The sequence below is a fragment of the Moschus berezovskii genome, chromosome 14, assembly GCF_049115385.1.
Source record: "Moschus berezovskii isolate FMDL1 chromosome 14, NW_MosBer_1.0, whole genome shotgun sequence".
Taxonomy (NCBI): Eukaryota; Metazoa; Chordata; class Mammalia; order Artiodactyla; family Moschidae; genus Moschus; species Moschus berezovskii.
Window position 1 is genome coordinate 43723444 of NC_142473.1, and position 27993 is coordinate 43751436.

General features: G+C 46.7%; 1 protein-coding gene and 1 pseudogene across 3 annotated transcripts in view; one reads left to right on the top strand and one right to left on the bottom strand.

Moving 5' to 3' along the window:
* The window catches only part of BMAL1 (basic helix-loop-helix ARNT like 1), a 108474-nt gene that overhangs the window by 11654 nt on the left and 68827 nt on the right, over positions 1-27993 (bottom strand). For 2 of the 3 annotated variants that reach the window (XM_055423338.2, XM_055423339.2), the window contains 12 exons: positions 25015-25143; positions 22044-22168; positions 21178-21324; positions 18923-18961; positions 18372-18413; positions 16971-17128; positions 15131-15210; positions 10332-10424; positions 9144-9261; positions 6701-6850; positions 4037-4283; positions 944-1050 (listed from right to left, as the gene is read on the bottom strand). In XM_055423338.2, coding sequence (XP_055279313.1) covers positions 944-1050; positions 4037-4283; positions 6701-6850; positions 9144-9261; positions 10332-10424; positions 15131-15210; positions 16971-17128; positions 18372-18413; positions 18923-18961; positions 21178-21317 — 1174 coding nt within the window. In that variant the 5' untranslated portion in view covers positions 21318-21324; positions 22044-22168; positions 25015-25143. The remainder of the gene's footprint in view (positions 1-943; positions 1051-4036; positions 4284-6700; positions 6851-9143; positions 9262-10331; positions 10425-15130; positions 15211-16970; positions 17129-18371; positions 18414-18922; positions 18962-21177; positions 21325-22043; positions 22169-25014; positions 25144-27993) is intronic. The other variant, XM_055423340.2, reaches the window with a different exon arrangement.
* LOC148775582 (heterogeneous nuclear ribonucleoproteins A2/B1 pseudogene) lies at positions 2208-3072 on the top strand (annotated as a pseudogene).

The window sequence follows — 27993 nt, forward strand, 5'->3', positions numbered from 1 at the left end:
TGTAGCAAGTATGCTTCATGTGCCAAGTACTGGAGATAAAAGAGGAGACAGGATATGACTTACACCTCCTCAGGAGAGGAATGAGGGGCAGCTACGCAGAGGAGATCAGAGCCTTCAGGGGTGAATACAAGTTTGCCAAAAGGAAGGAGGGAAGAACCCTGTGCTACCCGAGGAATGGCAGGGCCTGGGTTGGGGTGGGAATAGTGAGATGTCAGTGTGTCTGGAGGACAAGGCCTCTGCAGACAGGGATCGGGTGGGAAGGTGAAGCTGGGGAGATGGCTCAGGGCCAGGACGTGGAGGGTCTTGAGTATCTGTCAAAGATGACTGGGCAGGGTGTTTTGAGCACAGATGTAACTATCAGGTTCAGTCTGTCAGAGCATAAGCGGGACACAATGGAAGATGGATTGCAGGTCAGAGGCAAGTCCATCACAATTATCAGGTGGGTACCAGGGCTGCACCAGGCAGAAAGGGGCCTCTTTGGAGGTGCATGGCTGAGATGAATGAATAGTTCTGACGGAGGAAAGAGTGAAGGAGGTAGTCAATGTTGGCTACTATCTCAGGAGGCTATGTATGTGGCCGCACCATTAACCAAGAGGAAAATGCAGGAGGCGGTGCAGGGATTTGTAGAAAATTAGATCCGCTTGGGCCACACTAAATCTTTACATAGTCCAGGGAAACCCTCTGAACCAGAGATGCCTTCCAGAAACTGGTCCGGCCCACGTAGAGATCTGCTAGGCAGTCGGGGTGGGGGCTTATCTGGAAGGGGGTAGATGGGGCCTGGGGGAAGGAGCAGAACCCTCTCCTCCCAGATGTTCTGACCTTCAGGTCCCTGGGCTGGCTGACTCCCACCTCATGGGGGCAGATTTCTCTGCAAGGGTCCGTGGACAGGTCTAGGAGGGGGACACTTGAAACTTAAGACCTGGTGTACAGCCCAGCAGCTTACCTTGCCTATGACATTCTGCGAGATGTCCTATGTCGTCTTGGTGGAAATACTCATAACACGATGTGCCTAGAAGTTCTTGTGGTAAATATGCCAAAATAGCTGTTGCCCTAAAAGGGAAAAAATTTTTTTAAAAAAAAGAACATTCAGACAATTAACAGATCTCTGCAGTGGATGACTCCTGCTACAGCCAATGAAAACAAGGTCAAAGCTGGGTGGGTTCCGAGGGCTTATTACATGGGTTTTGTTCTTTCTCATGAAGCTGACTTTAATCAGGGTTATAAAAACAGAGAGAGAAAGCAAAGACTTTCAAAGGGGCTGTTAGCACAAGACATTAAATTTTAGGTTTAAAAGTAGTTAACTGTTTTAGATTTTAAAAAGTGGTAGGACTCTAAAATCTAGGTCAAAGCTTCTCCAATTTACTGCCTGCTTTTATCAGGGTGACCAGAAGCCCCAGTTGTGGGGCCCACAGGGACCTTGAGAAGTGGCTGCCTCCTTTTCTAGTATTTAGTGGCCCCTGGTGGGCTTCTGTCTATGGGGTCACACAGAGTCGGACACGACTGAAGTGAAGCAGCAGCAGCAGCAGTGGCTGACTATTTCCAGTAGCCAGAAAAATTACTAGCCTGTGGATACTTGTAAGGAGGCAGCAGAGAGCAGTGGAAATTTGGGTTCTTAGTCCAGGTCTACTGCCAATGAGTTATGAATCTTGGAGGGGGCTGGTCTTCAGGCTGAGCCTCAGTTCATCAACCATAAAGAATGAGACTGGACTAGATCAGTGCTGTCCAGCAGAACTTTCTGTGAAGACAGAAATGTTCCATTCAGGTACCATTAGCCACTGTTGCTGCTGTTTAGTTGCTAAGTTGTATCCAATCCTTTGTGACCCCATGGACTACAGGATACAAGGCTCCTTTGTCCATGGGATTTCCCAGGCAAGAATAGTGGAGTGGGTTGCTATTTCCCTCTCCAAGGGATCTTCCTGACCCATGAATTGAACCTGTGTCTCCTGCATTGGCAGGCAGATTCTTAATAGCTGAGCCACCAAGGAAGCCACACGTGACTACAAATACTTGAAATGTGGTTAGTACTATCTCCAGCCAGCTACTGGTTGCCTTCGTCTCAGGTGTGGGTCACAGGACAGCTCTTGGAACTGGGAGAACCAGTATTCACAAATCAGACTGTTCTGGAAAATTGAAAGGTGCTCAAGAATTTCAAAGGGTGGCACCAGGTCTTTGGAGCAGTGGAGGTTCTCCCCTCAGATCTAGGGATAATGGCTGAAGTGATGGAGTCCAAGATCGAGCAAAGTTTCCAAACTGTTACTTCTTGGAGGAAAAAGAAGGAACAAGAACAATTCCGTAAACTCTTTATTGGTGGTTTGAGCTCTGAAACCACAGAAGTCTGAGGAACTACTACAAGCAGTGGGGAAAGCTTATAAGCTGTGAGATCATAAGGGACCCTGCAAGCAAAAGATCGAGAGGGTTTGGTTTTGTCACCTTTTCATCCATGGCTGAAGTGGATGCTGCCATGGCTGGCAGACCTCATTCTATTGATGGGAAAACAATTACCCCCAAACGTGCTGTCCCAAGAGAGGAATCTGGACAGCAAGGGGTTTTCCTAACTGTGAAGAAGCTGTTTGTTGGTGGAATTGAAGATACGGAGGAACATCATCTTAGAACATCATCAACTTTGAGAAATATGGAAAAATCAATGCCATTGAGATAATTACTGATAGAGAGTCTGGAAGAAAAAGAGGCTTTGGATTTGTGACTTTTGATGATCATGATCCCGTGGATAAGATTGTGTTGCAGAAAAACCATACCATCAACGGCCATCATGCAGAAGTGAGAAAGGCCTTTTCTCGACCTAAAATGCAACAAGTCCAGGCTTCTAGAAGTGGAAGGGGAGGCAAAGCTGGTTTTGGAGATTATCCTGGTGATGATGGAAATGTTGGACCAGGGTCAGGACGAGGAAGTAGTCTGGAGGACGATCTGATGGATTAAGAAGTGCTCAGTGGACTTGGTCATGGTTATAATAGGTGTGGAGGATGACCAGGAACTGGCAATTTGGGAGTTAGCCCCGGATATGGAGGAGGAGGAGGAGGAGTTTATGGTGGTGGAGGACTTGGATTTGGATAGACAAGAGGATCTTTAGCTTCCTATTTTACATGGACTTGACTGTACAAAGAGGAGAGAATAAGAGCCCAGAGGTAACAGGGCAGCTTTAGGCTATCCAAATAATTAATGAAAACTCTTTTCTCAGTCATGTCATGACTGTGGCAGTGATGTAGCAGAAGACACCAAAACAGATGCAGAGTCATTTGTGAATGGATTGGTATACTTAAGAACATCACCTTACTATGGAGGAAAGAATGAAAAACATTGCTTTTGAGACAGTTTCCCAATTTTTTTGTTTCTTTCAAGTAAGAGGATAGAAGCATCCTTTCTTTGATAACATTAATTTTTTAAGTGTCCAGTGACATGTGAACCTGTTTTCAAGATTTTTCTCACAAAGTTTTGAAAAAATGTTTTCTAGGATCATGGTATAACGAGACATTTAAAAAACTGAAGTGTCTTGTAATTAAGAAGTTGTTGTACATTTATGATTTAATAAAGACTTCTAAAGGAAAAACAAACAAAAAAAAGAAATGTGGTTAGTGAGCTGGGGGAATTTAATTTCACCTTTTATTTAACTTTAATTGATTAAATTAAATTGCCATATGGGGTTACTATAGCCAATGACTACTGTACTGATAGCTCAAGACTAGATAATCTTTTCAAAGTCCCACATCCCAGAATTCACATTACAGTAACTAATGGAACACTCCATAGATTCAGACAGCATGCTATGCCTATTATTTCTCTTTTAGCTATGGACATCAAACCACCCCACTTCACTGTCTCTACCTGCCAAAGAATGACATGGAGAAAATCTCTGTATTTATGATGATAACCCACCAGGTCTCATTTTTCAGCAGATTCACCCATTGCTTCCTCCTCTCTTATCCTTAAGACAGGTGGCCAATGGCCCAGTCTACTCTGCTTTACTCAAGGTTGAAAATCCGCTGCCAAGACTGCCCAAGGGTAACGTGCATACTCTTACCTCTGGTCTACAAAAACAAACTTCCCATCTATCGCATGTCGGGAGACATATTCCATTGATTTCACCCTGATTTCCCCGTTTGCCGGCTGTGGAACCATGTGAGAGTGCAGCCGTCCAATGGCGACAAGGCAGCTGAGATTACACCCCTCGTTATCTGGTTCGTTGTCTTCATCCAGCCCCATCTTTGTGGGCGGCCAGCTTTTCAAATAGCCTGTGCTGTGGATTGTGCAGAAGCTTTTTCGATCTGCTGGAAAGCAAAGTCCAATGTTAGTGGGGCTTTGGGGCCTGGAGGCCCAGGCAGCCTATCGTGCATTGGGATGTAGGGAGGGACTGAAAACATAAAAGTCAAAGTCTACTGTCCAGAAGTTAGCATCAAGAGAAAGACAGAAAGATCAGGCATGATCCAGCATCATGTGTGTTTCATGGCAATGACGACACCACATGGGCATCACATACACCAAGGAAGGGGCAGCACAATCTCCCTGGAAAGAGGAAGGCTGCCCAGAGGGACTGGAAGGAGGAGGGCTGGGAAGGATGAGCACTGGTTACAGGACCAGAATGTGTAAAGGCTGAGAAGGTACAAAGACCCAGGGGGGTATCCTGCACAGCAAACAGCAGAGAGCTCCACGCAGGTGAAGTGAAAAGGGAGGTGCTAGGGTAAGTGCTGGGAAGGCAGGTTGGCAGCATATTGTTGGGTCCTTGGATCATTTGCTCAAAGGTGTTAACCTTTTCCAGATTGGAAATGGAGAGTTTCCAACGGCACTTACGGTGGGGAAACAGCAAAATCACATCGCGATTTGGATGGTTTAGTGACAGGGGTGACTGGAAGACAGTAAAAGCCAGGAGGAGGATAGGAATATAGCGAGAGATGCCGGGGACTGTACCATGGCAGTGCTGTGAAGATGAGGAGGAGGCAGAAAGGATGCAGGGGGATTTCTGAGCTGAACTTTTGGGATCTGGTATGAGTATCAAATATTTGGTATGAAAAAAGAAAACAAAGATGAGTCCAACTTTTTCGGAGTGAGTGGTTACGGGTTCAATTTGTTGACTCAGGGGAAAGAATACAGAGTATGCTTTAGAGGAGAGGGAGAAAAGATTTCAATGTGGGACATGTTAAGTGTGGAGCATCCGTGAATTTCAACAGTACACATTTTGGCGGGGGGCGGGGGGAGGGGTGTGCCTTGTGTTGCAGCACGCGGGATCTTACTGCCCCAACCAGGGCTCAAACCTGTGCCCCCCTGCCGTGGAGGACCGCCAGGAAAGTCCCAGTAGACACATTCTTATGGAATGTTGACCAAGCATCGGGTCTGTGCTAGTTACTGGGAAAGAGTGGAAAACAAGTCAGGCATGCCTCTGTGGAATTTACAGCCTAATGGGGGAGAGGTACTTTAAACAAATAATCACACAAATAACTACATAACTGCAACGGGAAACAAGTGTTAGAAAGAAAACCTGCAGGGTGTGACACACAGACAGAAGGCAGTCTGAGGGACTGAGTGACAGACATCGAGGTCCACTCTGAAGGAGGGTCTGCAGAGAGCCAGGGAGGGGAGCCGGTGGCGAGGGAGGCATTTCCTTCAGAGGTGACACCACATGTGCAGACATTGAGTGAAAAGGGCTTGGAGGCGTCGAGCAGAGGTCTGCACGGCTCAAACCTACAGAACAGTGTCAAGGGACAGTGCTGCAGGGTCACACTAAAGATTTTAAACTTTTCCTCAAGAGCAATGGGAACCAATAAAGGGTTTGAAACAGGGGACTGATACAAAGATTTGCTTTTAGAAAGGTCACTTTGGCCATGTGAAGAGCTGGAAAGCATGAGGAAGGTACTTCAACAGACTTATGAGATCTAGGGCAGCCTCGATTGAGTGATAGCAGTAACAAACACACTTCTGCAGGGGTGATTCATAACAGCAAGAACCCTAGGTCAGGTGGGAGGGAAACAGGGAGAGGGTGTCTCCCAGGCTCTTAGCACACACAGCTAGATGCAAGGGGCTGCCATTAACATTCCAGAGGAAGCCTGGGTGGTTACTTCTATGCGTATCACCTATGAGACGCCCTTGAGATGTCCAAGCAGGTAGATTAAATAAGCAGTTAATTTACAAACCTGGAGTTCAAAAGAGCAGTGTGGGCTAGAAATATGAACCTGGAAATTACTGGTATATAAATGTCATTGAAAGCTATGTGGGTAGGTGACATTACCTATGGACTGTGTATGTATCTACTCCTCCTAAGAGAAGAGGGCTGGAAAGGAACCAACAGAAAGAACTCAGAGGAGAGTTCAGAGTGGGAGGGGGCAGGAAGGTGAGAAAAACACTTCACCATGGAAGAGAAATGACGTGTCCGCTGCTCCTAGGCACCGATAGGCACTGGTGAACTTAGGGTAATTCTGGCAGGTGCTGGGGAAGCAGGATACTGTGACTGAGAATACTCTTTCACAATCACATAAAAACAAACAGAATTTAAACAGAGGAAGCCTTTCCACGGATCTGTCAGGGCTTTCTACCTCCCCGCTGCTCCCCAGCTGCCCTCACAGAAGCAGGGCCACAGTGGTCCTGGCTGCAAACCTGCGACCCGCCTGCTCTGAGCCCACACCCTACTGAGTGCCCCTCTGTGGAAAAGCCAGCCTCACCTGTGAAAGGATTTAATGAACTCTTAAGTGGTTACCTTTTTTCTTGGAGCAGGTGGAGGGGAAATCCTTGTCTTCCACCTTTACTGAAGGCCTGTTACACTTCATCCTACAGAAGAAAGAACGCCGTGCTCCAGAACATAATCGAGATGGCCCAGGGGTTATATCTGTTTTAACTGGAAGTCCAGCTGCAAATCAATACACAAAACGTGATAAACTGAGGGTCGTGTTGTCTGTCAGGCAGGGGAGCACGCCCTTGAAGAAAGCCTTTCTTTCCTGCCTCTCTGTTCTGTAACAGGGATCTGAGAGTAACACTCCTCCTCACAGGCCTGCACGAATGCTCTACAGATGGGGTGCTGTCAGCCTGCAGTGCTTCCAGATCATGTAGAATACAGCTACTGACGAACAGACTAGGTGCTCCGGGGAATAAAGAAAGATACACGGGACCCTCTTCTCAGTGCGAGCTGAGAAGGGGAAATGGAAGTACACCAGAAGGACTGTGCTCATGCCACACATGGTGTATGACTGAAAAGTGCCAAACAAAGGGCAGAAACAATCGGTGTTTCCCAGAGGAGGCAGAAAGTGGGCTGGGACCTGGTGAGTGGGCAGGATGTGGACACTGGAATGGAAAGGAGGCAGCAGGGTTGACTCAAGTTCTCAAGCCTGTCTGGACAGCAGAATCCCCAGACGCTGTTATCACCCTGAAGATGCTTGAGGCCCATTCGCGATCTGTGCTGCCCAGTGCGGGAGCCACTAGCTACATGCAGCTACTGGGATCTTCAAACTGGAGGTGTCCTGTACATGTGAATATACCCAAGATTTCAAAGACTTAGTGCAAAAAAAAAAAAAATCGGAAAGACTTCCTTTTGGATTTAGTGTTAAATAAAAGATAGTATTAAAATTCGTTTTGCATTTATTTTTAATTTTTAAAATGTAGCTATCAGGAAATTTAAAATCATATATGTGGCTCATATTTGTGGTTTGAATTCTAGTTTTGGACCAACTGAATTAGAATCTCTGGAGAAAAAGCCTGACAGTTATAATGATAGAAACATGGGCTACTTGTCAGCATAGAAGCCGGGGATCTGAGCCTACACCCCCAACCCTTCCGCCCTTCACTGCATCCTCACGAACCAGAAGGTCTGTGTCGTCCAGCCCTCCCCCTCCCCTGCATGTTTCTCTCCAGCAGCACCAGCAAACCCCAGCACCACCCTTCTGTCCCCATCCACCAAACATTTCCTCTGCTACTTTCCTCCCTTCATCACCTGGCAAATATTAATTCATCTTTTCAAACCCACCTGGAGCTGTCAGCTACTCCATGATGCGTGTGCCCACACCCCCATGAGGATGAATCATCGTTCTCTGTGGCTGGTACTACGTCTATGGCTGCACTTATTATACACGGTGCTGTCTCCTCGTCACCCTGACTACATGGGTAACAGCCTTAGAAGTAAGGACCAAACAGCATTCACCTCTTCCTCCTGAGGTCACTAAGACAATTGCAGGACCAGACTATAAAGGGCAACAGGTGGCAGGGACTACAGTGTACTTATAGGAAGACGAGGAGTTCCTTAGTGAGAAGGATGACTTAAAGGAGATTCCACTGGTGGTTATTTCCTTCCAGAGACTATAATGGAGAACCTGGGAGCAGGAAACTAGTTAGGCTATGATGGCACTGGGACAAGGTAAATACAACGCGGTGCTTACTGTGTGCTGGAAAACAATGTGCTGTATGTTTTTAGCATATTAAATCCTCATAGCAACCTGATGAAATCGGTAATACTGTGCAGGTAAGGAAGCTGGGGCACAGAGAGGTTAAGTAACTTGCTCAAGGTCACGCAGCTAGTAAATGGTGGAGCCAAGACTAGAGCCCTGCCTCTGACTCCAGAGTCCACGCTCTTAACTCCTGGAGTGCAGAGCTCCCCGTGGGACTGAAGGGGCAGAGAGCTCCTGGCAGGTAGGGGGGGCAGGTGCAGGAGCAGGAAGCCGAGGGAGGATGTGAGTGGTGTGCCACCATTGCCACGAGGAAGCAGGGAGGCAGGTCGGGGGAGGGGTGCGGGGGAGGGACCTCGAGAGAAACCACTTTGGTCAGAGAGATGTCATATTTATACTTTTTCGTTTTATGAGGCTGCATGAGTACAACTCAGACACACAGAAGTGATTTTTTCGGGGGAACAAATCAAACTGATGTGAACCCTTTTAACTCAAGAACATACAACTGGGGATTTTAGATCCTGAAAAAAAAACTGCCTAAAAATCAGAAAGAAATTAAAACGGCTGTTTTTCCCCTCACGAATTTGGACGTTGAAGTTTTTTCTTCTTTATGTAAACCAGAAGAGAAACAAACGAAGTAATATAATAATTCCATTCAGCCAAAGAGCACTTGTGACCCAGACAAAGGACAGAGAGGCAGGAACCCAGCCGCTGAGGCCGGCAGAGCACACACCGTGCAGCCCGGCGCTCGGCGGCTCCCAAACTCACTTTTTGCATCTATGAGCCGCTCCCGGGGTGCGGTGTCGGAGGAGGAGAGCTGCTCCTTGACTTTGGCGATATCTTTAGGATGCAGGTAGTCAAACAGACTCTGACCAATCAGATCATTCTGTGGGAATGCATCACCAAGAAGGACAAGTGAACGGCATGCGGAATATAAATTAACCAACAAGGGCTTTGCCTTTACTCTGCACGTTTAAGCATGAGAATCTCAAGTATTTCACATGTTAACATGGACACACGTCCAGGCACTTTGCCTAGATAAGGACACCATGAATAAGGCACTGAGAAGACAAGAAGGGACAAGGGCTCACCCACACAAACAGCTCACGCTCCGCTAAGGCAAGTCTTTCACAGCATGTACCCCTTTATCGTTTACTGCCCATGCCCACAGACTCCCTTCTAAGACCTCAGCGGGAGGAATGTAGGGCGTGGGCTCTGACTCTGGCTCCATTAGGCCTCTGTTCTTAAACAAGTTGTGTCATACTATATGCCTCACTAGCCTAATTGTTAGCAGAGTTATAAATAACTTCCTCCACAGCTTTGCTCTAAGACTGAAAAGAGCAAAACACTTTGGAAACATGAAATTTACATTAATTTAGATAAATGTTATTTTGATACTGCAATTCTTCTGCTTTAACAAATTTCCATGCAAATACCAGTATGAGCGTGAGTGAATGAATGAAAAAAATGAGTAAAAATTCCAGGGACAAAACAGGTGATAAGCTCTGTTCTAGAAGCTTTTATACAAATAGTTATATGATTCTACGAACAGTCATAGAATGTATGGATTGTTACGATCATTTTACAGAGGATGCTGAGCTAGTGATACATCATTGTAGATACAGTATGGGTGGATTCCCATTTTTCTTATTCCCTGGCATTGCACTGTCTGCCTGTCTTCCCTGTCAAATAGCCCCCTTGCCCCCCTACCCCTACACTGGCAGCAGTGAGAAAGTTACAAGGCTGATAAGGTCAAACTTCCCAATGGAAGCATATTAAAGGAAGTTTTCTAAGTTTATACTCATTTCTGTGTTAAGAATTTTCTGGAAGAAGGATGGGACTGGGGAAAAATAGAAGCATTTCACATGTCACTTGTCTATTAATTATTCTAAAGAAGTGGGTAACCTTTTTGGCCGCTGTAAGGCTGCCCACCTCCAATGGGAACAGGGGCAGTACCTGGCTGTAGTTGAGGATCTTGAAGACAGACTCTGACACAAAGAGGATCTTCCCTCGGTCACATCCTACGACAAACAAAAATCCATCTGCTGCCTAATCAGGAGAAATGGATAATCAATTTATCACACTTTAGGAAACATGATTTATAATCACTCTGATAGCAAATAAGGATTTATTTTCTAAGTGTCCAAAGCACGGGACTGCAGTCACTGACAGTTTCACAGGTGTGCTGAGAACAGGATGCTTAGAACAAATATCTTCTGAGAATGATAAGATTCTCTCCAAGGCAGACATACACACATGTATCACTAATGATTACCGGGGAAAGTCCAATTACAGAGAGTTTTGTTTCGAAGGAGAACTCAGTTTAAGACTTTCCTTTGACTGCATGAAGGTCCAGAGAAATTCATTTCATTGCTCTAAGTATAACAACACTATAATATCATAGAATCTGAGACTGGAAGGAAACTTTAGGGTCAAAATTCCCTCTCAAACACTGAAGCCACCATCTGTCCAAGGCTTGAACACCTCCATTTCCAGGGAGCTCTCTGGAACAGTGGGTTCAGCATCTGAAGTGTGGTCTGCTTTTGTTTTTTTATGCTGATGGTCTGGAGTGGGACTGGATCACTGGTATGATTTTTACCCCCTCCCCAAAGTGATTCTAATGTTCACAGGATTGAGAACAACTACTCTCAGGTTTTATTCCCTGATGCAGAGATGAGCTGTTTGTATCCTAAATGAGACAAGAAAAGCCAAGCAAAAATTTCTCCTGACATTCTTTTACCTCTTCTTCACTTTAAATACAGGCAAAAATCCAAAATGTTGACAAAGACAGGTGTGGAGATAGGACAGTATTTGTCAGATAGACTAAGGTAAATACTGAAGCTATGGAACATGAGAGCTTAGGGTGTTTTGTGCAAGAACCCCTGCTGGGGCTGCCTGGGCACCAGAGGGAGCTCCCTGCTCTGCCCTGCACCTGCGCTATACTCAGGTTGCTGTTCAGTCGCTCAGTCATGTCCAGCGCTGTGACCCCACGAGCAGCAGCATGCCAGCCTTCCCTGTCCTTCACCATCTCCCGGAGTTTGCTCAAACTCATTGAGCATACTCAGCTTCCACAGACTGAATCACATGCATCATTATCTTCGTTATTCGCTGGTCCTCAGTCTGTTCTTTGGAATAGACTACTAAAGAACCTGGGGCTTTCCCAATGGCTCAGATCTGCCTGCTAATGCAGGAGACTCAAAGAGACATGGGTTCGATCCCTGGGTTGGGAAGATCCCCTGCAGAAGGAAATGGCAACCCACTCCAGTATTCATGCCTGGGAAATCCCATGGACAGAAGTGCCTGGCGGGCTGTAGTCCACGGGGTTGCAAGAGTCGAATGTGACTGAGCACACATACACACACTAATAAAGAACCTACTCCCTTTTCCACAAAAGGGCCTTTGGGATGTAGTTTAACTCAAAGAACTAAGGAAATGAATTCATGCGCCAGAAGGTAACAGAATGGTACATGCACTTGTGCTGAGATAAAAGATGTGAGTGAGAGGGGAACAGACCCACTGCTGCTGTGAGAGGGCCTGGCAGGCCGCCTGCCTGAAGGAAGCTGGGGCTGATCCTTTCCTAAGTTAGGCCTCTGAGCTGGCCTGGGGGCAAAGGATGACAGTGAGGGGGAAGCCACTTCCCAAGCACCATCTGCTAGAAGCCTCATTCTGTCAAGAAAAAGAGGGTATTAATAACTTCCTCATTTGCCTTGCAGACAACCTTCTATCTCAACTAGAGAAGAGAGTATTTTGAGGCTTTTCATTAATGAAGTGATGTGGCTCAAAAGGTGCTTGGGAGGAAGGTGCCTGTGACATCCTGGAAGAGATGCTGAGCAGACTCAGGCCCAGGCTGACAACAAGCAGAGTGGATTTCAACACATTCAGGGGAGGGACAGAAGGTTCCAGAGGCCGGTGAATATGGTCAGTTTAGGGGAGGCACAAAACATTCTGACTCCGCTTCGCTCGGGCAGATGAACACCAGCAGGTGAAGGAGCCAGGCTGAGGAGCCAGCTCAAGAGCAAAGGGGTGAGAACACGAGCCCCATGGGGCGGGGAAAACGAAGGCAGGCTCGCCCTCAGGGAAAACGGTGTTGAGTTAATGAGTGACATGGAGCCCGAGAGGCTGCCTCACTTTCAAAACTCGGCACATACAGGTTCCAGACGTTATAAACGGATCAGGTTCACTACTCCTTGGCATGCCAGTCTTAAAGATATTTTTGAAAGCACTTGGTAAGGAAAGCAGTTAGTCAGATTTGCACTGGTAAGGGAGACTGAAAGTCCAGTTCCTGTTGCCAAACTGTTCAGACATCATCTGAGTGGACCCTGCTGTCTGCTGAAGCAAATTCCCAGGGACTCAGCATCCAGAAGTGGCAGTGCTTTCCAGCCACTGAGATGGGGCAGAGAAATGAGAAAAGTTCCTTGAGAGAAGACAGATCACTGCTGACGTTGTGTGAGAGAGAGGAGCAGAAAAGGCAAGCCCAAGATGAAGTCTTTCACCTGAACAGCATTAAAACTTTTATTTCAGACCCTGATAAGTATGAACATCTAACACAGAATCATTTAGAAAAGCAGCAACAATTAAACACTTGTCATTATAAAATGAACTTGTTTTATGTGTGTACATACATATATGTATTTCTTTAAAAAACACCAAATTACCAGTATGGTGATCAGGACCAGTTACATAATTAGTAGGGTTCAAGACAGAATGAAAATGCAGGGACCCTTGTTTCCAAAACATAGTCTTCAAGGTGGCGACAGCAGAGCATTAAACCAAGTACCAGGTCCTATGTAGCGTCAAGGGTTGCATGCCTGTGAAGCCAGCCCTGATGTCTTCTCTGGAGATGCTGCAGATATAGTTCATATCTTAATTCTAGTATGTCCTCCCTGAGAACAAGGACATTTTTATGAAAAGGATGGAAAGATGAGGGCAGAGTTGAGTCCTCCGAGTCTGCTTTGAGAGGTAACCAAATGACCATCATTAACTTGCTGAGATGCCTCACCCCCACGCTAAAGTGTTAATCAGTGATTGGATGTTTATAGGACAGTGCCATGCAAAACCCATTAAGTACTAAAACGTTTGTTGAATTAGTGAACAAATGAAAATGGAAGACAGAGGCTATGCCTATCCCATCTACAAGTCACACAAAGCTTTGAGGGATCACTAGTGATAAGCTGGAATGTGGGACTATCCAATAAACAGATTGACAGAGAAGTTCAAAAAGACCAACTGTACCTACACAAGATGTAAAAACCCTTGCCTAACAATAATTCATGTACAAGAGAGCCGGGAAGGGTGCTGTGACAGCTGTCCCAGATGTGGCACTAATGAGATGGCTTCTCCTGCAAGGAGGCCCCACTCAATCCCAGGTCAACCAGACCACAGATGCAGTTCCACACCGGGTCATGACTTTAAATCAGCCACCACTGGAGGGAAATCCAGCAGATGGATGTGGCTCTGGAAAGAACATGTGCCATCTGCTGTTCCTGACCCTTCTTCTCTTGCCTGCTTCTCCTCTGGAGGCTGGAAGATCTAGATACCTGGGCTGCAACCTGCTTTGCACCTCTGGGGGACCAGGTGACATTTTCAAGATAAGCTGAAGTCTACTCCTGTGCTTCCAGGAAGGCACGCCCTTTCCTGATACAAAGGACGGCTGGCCTGGAGTCTCCCCTGCCCTCTTTCTGGCTAGGGAGCTACTGAAACCTGGCATTGCCATCTCCCTCCAGGGTGAAAATCCAGCTCAGCAGGGCAGTGCGAGAAGACAGAAAGGGCCTGGTTCCTGCTGACCTCCCTGAACATCCACAGCAGCCCCTCACTACCTAACCAGGACTGGCTATGCTTGAGAAACAAAGCCCTGTTGCCTCATAACGTCCTGTTCCTTGCATTTAATACAGCATGTCACAAGGGGATGGAGAGACACTACTGGAATGAGCAGGCAGGCCAGGCTAACAGGGGGCCTGAAGCCAGGGTGAGCTGAAAATGGGTAGTGAAGATGGAGGAAACCAGAGGGACCACCCTCTATGCTGGGGCCTTGCAAACTTTTGCTCAGAGACGCGAGGGCAGCCCTGGCTGGGGGGAGATGGGGCAGGTATTCTTCCCTTAAGTTAGGTTACTCTGGTTTTCTACTATTTGCAAGAGGACATGTCTCTGAATTTAGTGTCTCTCTCTTCAGTTTCCAAGCGAAATCTTGCTCGGCCCAGGGCAGACGTGATTCTGCACAGAAGCCAGGCGCCACCCCAGCTGTCTTCCTATAGAGACCAGCTGGAGAAGCAAGTGGAACGGTCAGGCAGGTGGAAGCACCTGCCTCCTCCACTCATCTTCCTCCCCAGGGCTGCGACTTCTTTGGAAGCTTTGTTGTTTTGATGGAATTTTAGTAGAAAGGTTTAAGGTGGCTGTTTCTGTGTTAGTGGTCAAGTTAGGATGAGATAAATTCTCAGTGGTTATTAGTTTCAGTCCCTTTCCAAAACCTTCACATGCAGGAAGGGGATTCTTGATTACCTCCTATTTTTAACAAAATCCTGCTCTTCTGAAAAGTCCCTAGACCTTCCATTTTTGTTTGAGCAACAGTAGAAGAGGAGGGTCCCATGGAAGAGATGTGAGGCCTGTCCAAATAGTAAGAACAAGGTGGAGACCCTGACAGAGGAAGTGAGCCTAAACAAGTTCAGTGTTGAGACATCAAATTCCCACACACTGGCACTTAACTCTGAGATTTGTGAAAATAAATATTGTGTAAAAACAATCCCATAATTGCAACATACCCTGAGAATAAGGTGTTTCAATTCATCATCTGACAGAAAAGTCGGCTTGTAGTTTGCCTCTGTGTATGGATTGGTGGCACCTTCCGGGGGAGAAAAAAAGAAAGAGTTGGAACACTTTATTTTCAGAAAGTGTCTTGTTCCACTCAACTGCCTCAAGCTTTCCAGATGCAGCCTCGTCTCTATCCCCTGGGAGTTGCATTTTATCTTCTCTCTCCTTGGCGGAGATAAGGCAAACTCTGGCTTTGGACAGAAGCCTCTAACGCCAAAGAGAATGTCATCGAAAAGTGACCACTGTTGACCACAGGAGACTTAGCAACCTTGTTTTTGTCACCACAGCGAAAATTCAGGAGCTAATAGAAGTTTAGAAACTGCTTCTAATAGAGAAGGAAGCTCTAAAAGCAAACTGGTCGAGACTCCTGGGATGCCCCCTCCCCGCAACATCTATATTAAATGGGTTGTCTAGCGGGTGCTCAAATCACCACTCTAAATGTTCTTGGGAAGTCATCCAGTCTGCCAGGCCCTGAGTAAATATGCTGTGGAAGGCGTTTGCTGTGAGTTCCTCTTCATCAGGGTTGAGTTAAATGAGCTTGGCAACCCAGAGAAATGCATTACTTCAGTAAATGCAACTTGAGCTCCCAGGACTGAAAGGGCATAAGATTTATGTTTAAAAGGCTGTCAATCTGGCATCTTTTGGGAGAATAACTTAGAGAAGAATGCCAGCAGTAAACAAATTGGAATCTGCAGAATGGTTAGTAGCACAGTGAAGAAATAAACTAAAACAGCTCATGCCAATTCCAAAGACCACCAGGAAGGAGGGAAACAGAACCTGTCTGTGACTTTCAAATCAACTAACAAAGTGCATATCACTGATGCACACCCCTGCTTCTTAGGATCACTTGAGTTCTGCCACTCTTTTCTTTCCAATGTAATAGAAATCAGTTGTAATGATTTAATCTCTATCTTCCCTAACATGAATTTTAAAATGCCATTCTCCAAGCCCAGGATACAACATTTATATTTTTGAATCAAGGTCAAAAGACAAAACCAGCTACTTATTTCTGGTGGCTTTGTAGAAATATAAAAGACGTAATTCTTTTACCACGCAGGTCAGAGATCTGAGTGAGCTCCTACTTTCCGATTTCCTCAAATAGTCCAAGTCTAGCTGTGGAAAATTCCAGGGACGGCCTTCCCTAAAATGCCTGCCACAGTTCATATTTCTCCTGTGGTTTGGATAAGTCACTTCCACGTTTCTGCCTCTGTTTTCTCACCCTCCCCACACTTGGAAAAGAAGGAAAACACTGCCTCCCTTATAAAGAGTTGATCTGGTTTGGGAAAATTCCAGGAAGATGAAAATATCATCAGTGTTCACTCAACAATAAAATGCAGCAAGTGCCGTCAACCAGTGACTCACTCTTCAAAAGGAACCAGGATGAATTTTTCCCTTAAAAATTGAAACAGAGTTTCTTGCATCATGAAGGGCAGCTACATTTCTGATGTTTATCACTGTACAGGCAAGGTCCAGGCACCACATATATGCAAGATGGGATGTGTGCCTCTCTGATATGTACGTAGCCTGGGTACGTAAACACACACATGCATGGCACACAGCCTCTACCCTCTGGGGGTGTAGGACAGCAAAGCTGCATCTTGATACCCACAGAAGCTTGCTAATGCCGATTTCATTTGGCATAATGTCTGCTGCTGAAAATGACTGGTATACTCCTCAAGGTTACACATTTGCAAGTAATAAACATTGGCCTTAGGGACTCAGGAACATTCTAAGTAAGGGTGGTAACACTTGTGTGCAAGGGCAAAAAAGACAATAAAGCTGGGATCTTACCTCGTAATGTTTTCATGTGCTGAACAGCCATCCTCAGCACAGTAAGTTTATCTAATTTCCTAGACATCGCGTTGCACGTTGGTACCAAAGAAGCCAGTTCATCAATAAAACTGTTCATTTTATCCCGACGCCTCTTTTCAATCTGACTGTGAGCTTCCCTGAACAACAATATGAAAAATGATTTCTGTAAAATGTAACAGAGCATCAAGGAAACAATGATGAAAATAACTGTTTTCAATATTCATCTGAGAAGGCAAATTTAGAATCTGAAGAATGTTTCAAACTGGGCTTTTCTACTAAAGTCACCAAAAAAAGTGGGGCTCACTGCCAAGTCGGTATTAGGTTTTTTTTTTTAATGCTTACCTTATCCTTAGACTTGAGAAATGTTACAAAAATTGTCTTTTCACAGTCAACTGCGCTTTTAATTTCTCCTCATTTCTATTCTTCTCAGCCCCAATAAAGTTGGATTTTAGATGGGGGAGAAAGAAAGAAGGGAGGTGGAGAACTTGAAGGGCAAAGCACCCAGGAACAGACATCAGGGGTCTGTGGGAGACAGCCTGACTGAGACAGCAGGGAACTAACGCTGCTGTCCGTGGATCAGCTGTGACTCCACGCAGATGCAGCAGACGCTACATCTGTCCCAGGAGCTGCTGCCCACCGAGCAGCACAACACTTCCCATGGCACACACTCTTTTCCTGACTGGTTTGCACCTGCTGTTTGTGACTCCCCCAAAGAGGTGTGTCAACAGTGCCACTGCCATAGCAACAGAACCGTGTGATCTCTCGCCAAAGCTTTTCCCATGAGGGAAAAGCCAGCAGCTTCAGGTCCTTTGAATTCTACAGCCCTAGTTCTGTCAGGACACAGCATCAAATGGCCCTGGGGTTAATGGCAGGAGAGTGAAGGACCCACATGGAGGGGTGTCAGCAAGTGTGGCTAGAGGCAAGAAGGAGGGAGTCAGAGAAAATACTTGAAGGAGCAGGGCCTCCCCAGGTCTGGCCTTCAGCCACACCTTGCAGAGCAATAAGGGCCCTTTCTGAGGCCAGGGAAAGCCGGGAACTGACTCCTTGAGCCAGGTCTCCCCAGAGGGCCCCAAGGCAGGAAGGAGGAACCTGATGAAGACAGGGAAAACCTTTAGCCTTGATTTATCTTTGGGTCCCTCCAGAGTTCCCTTCAGATTAAACATGCTTAGACAGCAAAGAGCAAAGGCAGCTCAGCCTGGAGGCAGTGAGGGACAGAGGCCACATCAAGTCAGGGCCCGCCTCCCTCCCCTCATTCCCTAAGGACATGACAGTATCAAAGACTGTTCAACAGACAGGGAACAGATATTCAGAGCCTCCTTGACTGCACACTAAGCAACCAAACCAGGATGGCTTATATACAGAAAGAAGGTCCAAGCTCACCTTGCATTTTTGATTCTTCCTTGGTGCTCTGTGTATTCTAACCTGGAAAACAAATAAAAAAAACATAATCCCCTGGAGATTAACAGCAGAGTTACACATCCATTTTCTTCCCTGCCTGATCCCTCTCCTCTCTACAGGGCACACAAGGGCTGTGCTTGTTAGCTACACAGGGAGGGGCATGTATGTGTGTGTGTGTGTGTGTGTCTGTTAGTCACTCAGTTGTGTCTGACTTTTTGTGACCCCACGAACTGGAGCCCGCCAGGTTTCTCTGTCCATGAAATTCTCCAGGCAAGAATACTGGAGTGGATTGCCATTCCCTTCTCCAGAGGATCTTTCTGACCTACGGATCAAACCCTGATCTCCTGCATTACAGGCAGATTCTCTATGGTTTGGGCAACAGGGTGGGGCGTGGGGGGAGACAGCTCTGAGTCCACAGGCTCACAGCCTCCTTGCTTATCCCTAATCAAGGAGATGGGTGAAACCTGCACGTTTAATTATGCAAGGAAAATGGCTCTAAGGATGCTGAAGTTCAAGTGACTAATTCAAGGTACCTTCCGTGAGGGTCATCTTTGTCTGTGTCCATGCTTTCTCTGAGAAAACAAAAGAGAATATAACTGTTAAGACATACAAAATCGCTTCTCACCATAATACAGAAGGCCATCATTTATCCAGAAACCAAGCAATTAGAAAGCTCAAAGAGCCACAGTATTGACTCCTGATGTATAAAAGGAAAACCAACTTGAACCTAATATAAAACCAGACTCATTCTCCAGTTTATCAAATGTTATATATACCACTTCAATAAAGTTTGTGTGTTCATGCATTTTACTATATTGATTGCTTGAGAAAATTGGGAATACACAGCATTCATGGAAACTTAACCAGAGTATCCAAGTAACCATAATATCTCATTCCCCCAACCCCCATCACTCTGGATAAATGGAGTTTATTCATTTGTAAAATGTATCATGCATCAAACATACGTGGGCATATATACTGAATATCTATCTGGTGGTGGTGAGGAGGAAGCATCAAAGTGCCCACGAAGGAGCACTGAGCAGAACCCGAGCCAGCTCCCACCACTGCCGCCCAGTGCTCTGACCCTCAGCTCAGGGGAAACCCTGAGCCCCAGGGAACCGGGACAGATGGAGGCATGGGTTGGGGACCACAGAGAGTCCTGGGGTCACAGAAGGATCTGCCTTCTCTTCACGCACTCCTGAATCCAATTTTCACAGCACGTTGTGGGTTCAGTAGAAAACAGACTAAAATCCTCTGAGGAAGGAGTTCTAAATCCCCCAGGTGAGTTCATACCTTCCTCCAATCCCTAAATCACTCAGGAGGACAGACTACCCTCTGGGCCTCTCTCCCTTCTCCAAACATGGCCCTACAAACATCATCGTCTCAAGAGCAAAAGCAACTTTCTCAGGGGCCCTGAAGAATGCTGCAGGCACTTAGATCAGTGGTTCCCAACCAGGCGCCCTCCATCTCCTCACAGGCGGAGAATTTCTCTACCCGATCCTGAAGTTCAGAAGAAATTTTACAGGCCACAGGGGAAAATGAAAAGCCCCTCTCCCCTTCTGTCTAGACTCGTGTCTGCTCATTGAGGCAGGTGATCATCTCAGGTGAAGAGAAGCTCTGCCCTAAGGTAGGAGTTTGGTACATTAGCGGTTAAGAAAGGGATGACAGGTGCTTAATTCATAGGGTGTCCATGAATTACAGAAGATTTGCAGACTGGGATCCACGCGGGAAACCTGGAAGTCTGGAGTGGTGACAAGGGTGGAAACCACAAATCTAGACAGCAGAGGTCTTAGAACATGTCAAGGGCTCCATCAGACAAAAGCTCCACAAAAAACGTCTGATTTCCCTGTTGTGGAGTTAGTGCCACAGAAGAATATCCTCTTGGTCCTCACATCCATTCTCCATCCCCTGGGTGGCCTCTCTCTTAATCATCTGGGACCACTCACGTATTACTCATAGCATCTCCTAGTGGGCATCTGACCTCCAGCCACTATGCTTCCCAAATCTGACCTGTGAACTTCAGCAGAAAGGACACCTGCTGTAAGGTGGCACACCACCTTGGAGATTTTCTCTCATTAAACAGAAGAAAACTCTCAAATGGACATTTGGGCAAGATTCCATGCAGTTGCCTCTACAAAACAAAACATGCCTTTTGGATGTTCTATGCTGACATATTCCCTAGATGTCTGTATAGATACAGAAGAGTTGACTGTAAGTGTGAAAATTTACTTACTCCAAAGAAAAGCCATCAAGTCTTAAAAAAAAAAAAGGGTGCTATTTAGTGTAAGAGGAACACTAATTCAAATAATGTTTTAAGGACAATGTCACTGCTCCTATACTGTTTCCAGAGATGACCTCTACTTTCTCATTCTACAAACATTAAGTAAACCATAGATGTCCTCCTCTAGAGAGGTCCTTAGGCAAAGCTCTCTTTGGAACCACTGAGGTTATATCCATGGACTTAGCCATCTTGCTCAAAGTAGCAAAGGAAAATGAAGAAAGTGGTAAGAGGTGGAACTTGGCTTTAAGGCTATTCTTTTTCCCTCGAAAATCTGGGGACCTGAGTGGGGCGCACAAAAGGAGAGTAAATGGTTCCGCTGCACTGGAGGCTCCCTCCTGCGTGCAATCCAAGGGAAGATAAAGGGAAAAGTCAAGTCAGATCTTCCATTCCCATCCCTTTTCATAGACAGGATCCCTTCTTCCAGAAGGAACAGCAGGGCCCCTAAACGTTCATGCCCGTAAGCTGACACCAAGTTTAGCCAGAGGAAGACAAGCCCAAAGGCCTTACTGGTAATCTGTGGAGCTGCCCTTGCGTTTCCGATTGCAATCCACACCACTGGTGCCCAGAGGGCTGGAGAGGAGGTCGGTGGCAACTGGGGACATGAAGTCACTGATTGTTGAAGAAATGTCCATTCTCTGGTCTGCCATTGGAGGTCTGAAATAGGAACAAGGAGACAGAGGCACATTTATTTCCACAAGCTTTTCTAAGGTGGTGGAAGACTAGGGAGGCACTGTGGAGGGACGGGGACTTCATGACAGTGCTGACGTCTCTCCCACCCAGCCAGCTGGGATGAGGACAAGGCACTGCCAGGAGGAGCATCATATTTACTCTAGGAGTTATTATAGGTAATTTAGGCTCATCTGCTTGTTTTTGCTGACAAAGACACAAAGCTCAGAGAAATTAGGTGGCTTCTCTTAGGCCCCTGTGCCAGGGCATGAAGAACTAAACCAGAACCCAAGGCTCTAGAAGGTACAAGCCCCATGTTCCACCCATGGAGGTGACCAAGTGTCCCAGATGTTCTCACAGTCCTAACTTAATTTTCTTTCAATCAAATCTAATCAACGAAATAAATATGATCTACTTGTTATCTCTGTATTTTTATTACAGCTTTTACCAAAGTTGTAGGAAAGCATAAAATATCCTTTCTCAGCCTATAAGTCCCACTTGGGAGTCAAAAAAGCAGTCCCTCCCCATCACTGGTCCAGGCAAAGTCTGTCTAGTCTCCTCTGCCTGTCCTTTTGCACTCAGGATTCCATTGCAAGGAAAACCTTGCATAATGAAGTGAAAGCACTGCAAACATCTGCAAAGCATTGTGAGAATTCATATCTTAAAAGTGCAAAGCAAGTCAGCTCAAAAAAGAGACTGGCAAGTACCTTGCAAGGGACTCCAACTCCAAACCCAGGTGAAGGGGGCCGTGCACTGCCCACCGTTGGGGTCGGAGCTCCAGGCGACGTGACTGGGGCTGTCACTCCCTCTCTCTGGGCCTGAGTTTCCTCATCTGCAAAGTGAAAGGCGAGGGTGAGCTTTTGTTTCCACTGTGTCCACAGATTAGTGACCGGAGCCCTCCTGGTCACTCCCACCATCGTTGCTAGAGTGAACACTGACTGTGCACACAGCTCTGTGCATCTGAGCTATTATCTCTTAGTATAAACTTCTAGGAGGAGGACTGACGGGTCTAAAGGGGACACACATTGTATGTTTTGCTAAATACAGAAACACTGTGCTCCAGAAGAGCACAATAACTTTTATCCCCAATAAAAGCTCTTATCAATCTGAAGGAAAAAACAAAACCTCGCTATTTTTACTTATGTCTTAAAATTATTATGGATGGTGTTTCTGTTTATAGGCATGTCTTTCTTTCTTTGATGTGGACCTTTTTTTTTTTTAAGTCTTTGTTGAATTTGTTACAATACTGCTTCTGCTGTTTATGTTCTGGTTTGTTGGCCATGAGGCATGTGTGATCTTAGCCCCCCAACCAGGGATTGAATCTGCATTGGAAAGCAAAGTCTTAACCACTGGACCACCAGGGAAGTCCCTATAGGTATTTCTTGGTTATCCCTGGTGCCCACTTGTGTCCTGTTTTCCTACCATGCTGCCTTTAGCACTGATGGGCCTCTTAACTCATGCTCACCTGGGCACCTGAGCCTGGTGGAGAAAAGCACACAGCAATCCCTGACTCCCCTGCTCTGCAACCACATTTGCACTTTCCTCCTCAAACCTCCAATATCTTGATTTTCACCCTTAGCCGATAAGTCAGCTTTCTACGCCACTGAGAAAAGAGGCCAGTAACCACTTCTACCAGCAACCTAGACACTACTGGCTAGGACCCCACACCAAAGCATGCTGAGCCCTCCTCTCTCACGAGTGTGGACCATCCACCCCAACCCCTGCATCATCCACATTCCACATTCTCTTGCATCACTTCTATAAGGACAAGAACACATTGCAACAACACTCATCTTAGGGGGGCTGGGTGGGGAATAAACTCTTTTGAACTCAATTTCCTTTCAGTTACTGCCCCATATCTTTGTTTTCAATTGCTTTTCTCTTCCTCACGACAACTCAACTCAAATCAGGCTTTTGTCTCCATTATTCCAATATATCGGCCCCTGCTGGGTTCATTAATGACCTCCTCATTGCTAAATCCAATGGCCAGTTCTCTATCCCCTCCCTGCTTGGCCCATCAACACATCTGATAGATCTGATCTCTCCCTCCTGGCTCTCAGCATCACAGTTCTCCTACTTCAGTAGTCACTCCTCTTTCGTCTCTACAGCTGGTTCCTCTCGTCGCCCTCGCCTCTAGGTGAGTGACCCATGGATGTTCTTAGGCCCCTCTCTGCCTACACTCCCTCCCTAGGAGATCTGCCTACTTTCATTGTTTTAAATAACTACCTATACTATGACAACTCTCATATTTACATCTCCAGCCCAGACCCCCTTCCTGAGTTCCAAAGCATCACCTTGACATCTCCCCTTGAATATACAATAGAAACATGAAACATCTATAACCAATCCCTGGTTGTCTGCAAGCCCAGCCTCTTGGTCATGCCCAGGTCAGTAAGTGGTACTTCAATCCTGCTTGCTGCTTAGTCCCCAAACCTAGAAGTCACCCCTGACTCCTTTTCTTTCATGGCCTGCATCTAATCCATCAACAAATCCTATTAGCTAAACAGTCAAAAAAACATCCAAAATTCAACCACTTCTCCCCTTTTTCCTTTATATTTCTGTTCAAATGTCACTTTATCGGTGAAGTTTGCCAGGATAACCATATAATACACACCCCCACAACTCTTTCTAACCAACTCAGTCCTGCTTAATTTTTTTCCATTGCCCTTATCCACATCTGGCCAGCAATAAGCTACTAAATTTACCGGCTGTCCTCTCCATTAGATCATAAGCATCAGAAGAGTACAGACTTTGGTTTACTGCCTGCACCCTTAGAGCCCAGATCACGTTTCAGCACATAGTAAGCACTCAATAAATACATATTGAAAAATAAATACATTTGTATGTTAGGAATATTAATCTTTGTTCACCATAGATGCTATAAATAATTTTCTCCCCTTTTTGTCTTTTATCTTTGCTTATGGTGTTTGTATGTGATACTAAAAGTGGCAGGTTTTAAAAACTCTTTTCTCAGCCCTAAACAATAAAAATATCCTCTTCTTTGCTAACAATTTTGTAACTTTTTAAAAAAATTCAGTTTTAATCCACTTGGAAATTATTTTTGGTACACTACTTAAGGTTGGGAATTTCTAACTTCCTTAAAAAGACTACAGTTAACACTACTTACTAGATCTAGATCTATTAGTCACTAGAAATGCCACTTTTCTTGACTCATTTTTTAGTCTGAACTTTCTATTCTGTTCTCTTGACCTGCTTATTTCCATTCTGGCACCACACTGTTGATGACTATGACTGTAAAATACATTTTAATATCTGATAGAACAACTCGTTTCCCTCTTTGTACTTTTCGTTTTCAGAAGTTTCCTGGCTAGTCTGATGGATTCTTCGGAGAGTGTTTTATAATCATTTAATCACACTAAAGGCCCTGCTGCGGCCGCTGCTATTATTATTCCTAGTACCACTGACATTAAGAGAAGCAGGTCAGCTGTGAGCAGAGCCCTACACTTAGGGTCTCAGTGACCATCTGGGTCACATGTCAGACCTGGGATGCCACCTCCAGCCCCCACCACTCTTTCTGAACAGCCAGACATTTGCATGAGGTGGAATAATCCAGGTTTCAAGGAGTCGGGGAGAAACCACACTTCCTAAACGAAGAACAACCGTCGGAGTAGTAATGATAGTGTATCTAGGTGGGGGAAGGTAGGATAGGATTGTTACCTGAAGTTACGGTTCTTAAACCTCAGATCCACCTTGGGAGAAGCAAGGGGCCGCTGGACTTGTTGGTCACCTCAAAGCGATTTTCATGTTTTGTCGCTTCCTTTCAGGTAGTCAAGTTCTTCTAGAAACCTACAGTGGGGCCCATAGGAAAAGAAACCCCAGACAGGTCACTTTGAAGTAGATACAGCTGAAAGCCTCACAGCAGCTGAGGGAGATGAGGAGCTCAATCACGACTCCCAATTACAGGCAACAATGCTGAACTCACCATCCCATCCTTCAGCTGCCTGTTCAACTCAACTGCAAACATATGAGGAAATATGCCAGGAGATATTTTCTGTGAAAAACAATGCCTTTAAAATTACTTAACGTAGATTCTTGGACACGGCCTTAAGAGGAAGAAGATAATTATATTTTTCATTTCTCCTACTGGGTCAAGCAATAACAACAGTGAACGCTGACTGAGCATGTACTTGGCATCAGGTGCTGTTCTTACTGCACCATGTAGATTAACTCACTTAGACCCGACGATAACTCTGAGGTAAGTATTAATACTACTGTTTCCACATTTGACCAAGGAGAAGACTGAGGCAGAGAGAGGTGAAGAAACCAGCCAAGGTCACTCAGCAGGGGAGAGCTGTGGGGCTCTGGGAGCTACACCTGCCCCTGAGGACGCCACTCAACTCACTCCAGCCAAGTGAGTTACCTAAACACACGCAATGCGGAACAATAGAAAGCAAGTCTTCAGGAAACATTAAGTCAAGACGAAAAGCCGGCAGGGCCAGTGCCTGAAATGGCTGGGAATGAGCTAAGATGTTTAAAGAAAATGTCCCCGAATTCAAGTAAGTCTGGTAGAGAAATCAGTTCTGAAAAGCTCCTGACATCAAAGGGGGGCAGGTGGTGCTGCCCTGCCCATCTCCTGCTGGCAGGATACAGGGTCTCCACCCTGTCCCTGTGAGCCCTGAAAGGGGAACGGGCTCTAAAGAAGCCCCCTTACTCCTTCCCTGCTCCACCTTGAGATGAAAAGACAGGGGCTTTAAATGGGGTTTTCCTGACCTTTCTGAATCACAAATTCTGGCGCTTCATGTTCCGCGGGCTAGTTCTGGCCTCTTGGATAACCTACCTTAACTAGATCATTACAAAGGTCTTCAAATGTGTATCCAGGGAATAGAAAAGACCATGTCCTTCCAAATTACTCTTCTTTGCAGTCTGGTTCAGAACCCCTCCCTGTCTGACGCTAGTAACCCTGTCCCAGCCCCTGAAAAGATGTGTCCAGGAATTCTGGGCTTCAGTCCCTAAGCCTTATGGATGCAAAGTCCCTAGGGTAAGGCTGCTGGGGGTGAGGGGTGCTTACCACACAGGACCCCACCTAAATCAGACCAGCATCCAGGTCCCACACTATCCTCCCAACCCCAAACGGGCAACCCAGGATCCACCGTGGGCATAAGCCCCTCTCCTTCCAACACCCCAGAGCCCCTGCCTGGCCCTTGGATAGAAGGGTCCAGCCACTTCCCTCCATCTGGGCTGCTTCCTGCTCCAGCCTTGCCCTCTCCTCACTGTGCTCAGAGGCAGGACGCCCCCTTGCTTAAAACATTTCAACGGCCTTGCTGCTCGCCTAGGCCCTCCAGATAAAACCCCAAACACCCAGCAGGCAACACCAGGCCTCCACAGCGGGCCTGCTTATTCCCCAGCGCAAGCGTGCGCATCCGCTGCCTGAGGCGCCAGGCCACTGAAATACTTCAGTTCCCAAGAGCACGAGGCTTCAGCTGCGTCCACTTTGTTTTGCAGGGAGCAGGCGTGGCTCCCTTTGCCCACTCGGTCACCTGGTGAACTCCTGTGTGCCTTTCAACTGCCCTCAGGTGTCCCCTCAGGGAAGCCTTCGGCTCTCCCCAGCTGCCGACCCGGCGCCGGCGCCGGCCCCGCCCCCGCTGCGGCCCCGCCCCCGCTGCGGCCCCGCCCCCGCTGCGGCCCCGCCCCCGCTGCGGCCCCGCCCCCGCTGCGGCCCCGCCCCCGCTGCGGCCCCGCCCTCTGCACCTGGATCTCAGGGTTCCGCATCTACCAATACAATGCCTCTGGTTTTCTCTTTCCCCCACATCCCGAAAATTTAGATACAGGTCCTCAGGACCAAACGCCCCACGAATTCTCATTTTGATCATATTCTCCAATGCTCAGATTTCCTTTATAGAAATTATAAATGCTAACAAACATTTCAGCACTCCGTTTTACAAAATCTAAACCGTATTTCTTATACGCTTGGACAAGGAAGCTGAATCAGTTGTGACAAATATTTTTTGGAAAACTGTTTTCTCTCCAGGAAGGTGTTCTTAGAAATAGGACAATAAATGAAACAACAAAAGAGACAAAAACCTTTTCTGTGCTGCTGCTGCTGCTGCTAAGTCGCTTCAGTCGTGTCCGACTCTGTGCGACCCCACAGACGGCAGCCCACCAGGCTCCCTTGTCCCTGGGATTCTCCAGGCAAGAACACTGGAGTGGGCTGCCATTTCCTTTTCTGTGCTAATTACCTCTTAAAAGAGGTTTGAGCCAAGGAAGGCGGCCCCAAGAGACCAAGATACCTGGGAGAGGGGACTCCAGCTGAGCGGGGGTTGGGCCAGCCCTGGTGCTGCCATCCAAGTGACACATACTGAGGATGCTCTGGGGAGGGCCCGGCCCTGGTCCTAGAGTGGGTGTCACATGTGTGCCCACTTCTGAGCTAGAGATTTCCGAGGGTGGGCGGGAGGCTCTCTGGGTGGCCAGAGAAAGCCAGGCATGAAGGGACCTGGGAAGAGCTTGGGGTCCCCCATCCCACCTCAGCCCCTTTGTGGTCCTTGGAGCACAGGGGGAAGATTCTCTGTGGCTCCACACAAAGGAACAAGGGGGCTGGAAGAGGCGGGCATGTCAGCCACAGTTAGACACCCAAAGGAGACCACCGCTCCTTCGAGCACAGCAGGGTGAGGCTAACCACCCCTTAAGAAGCCCACACAC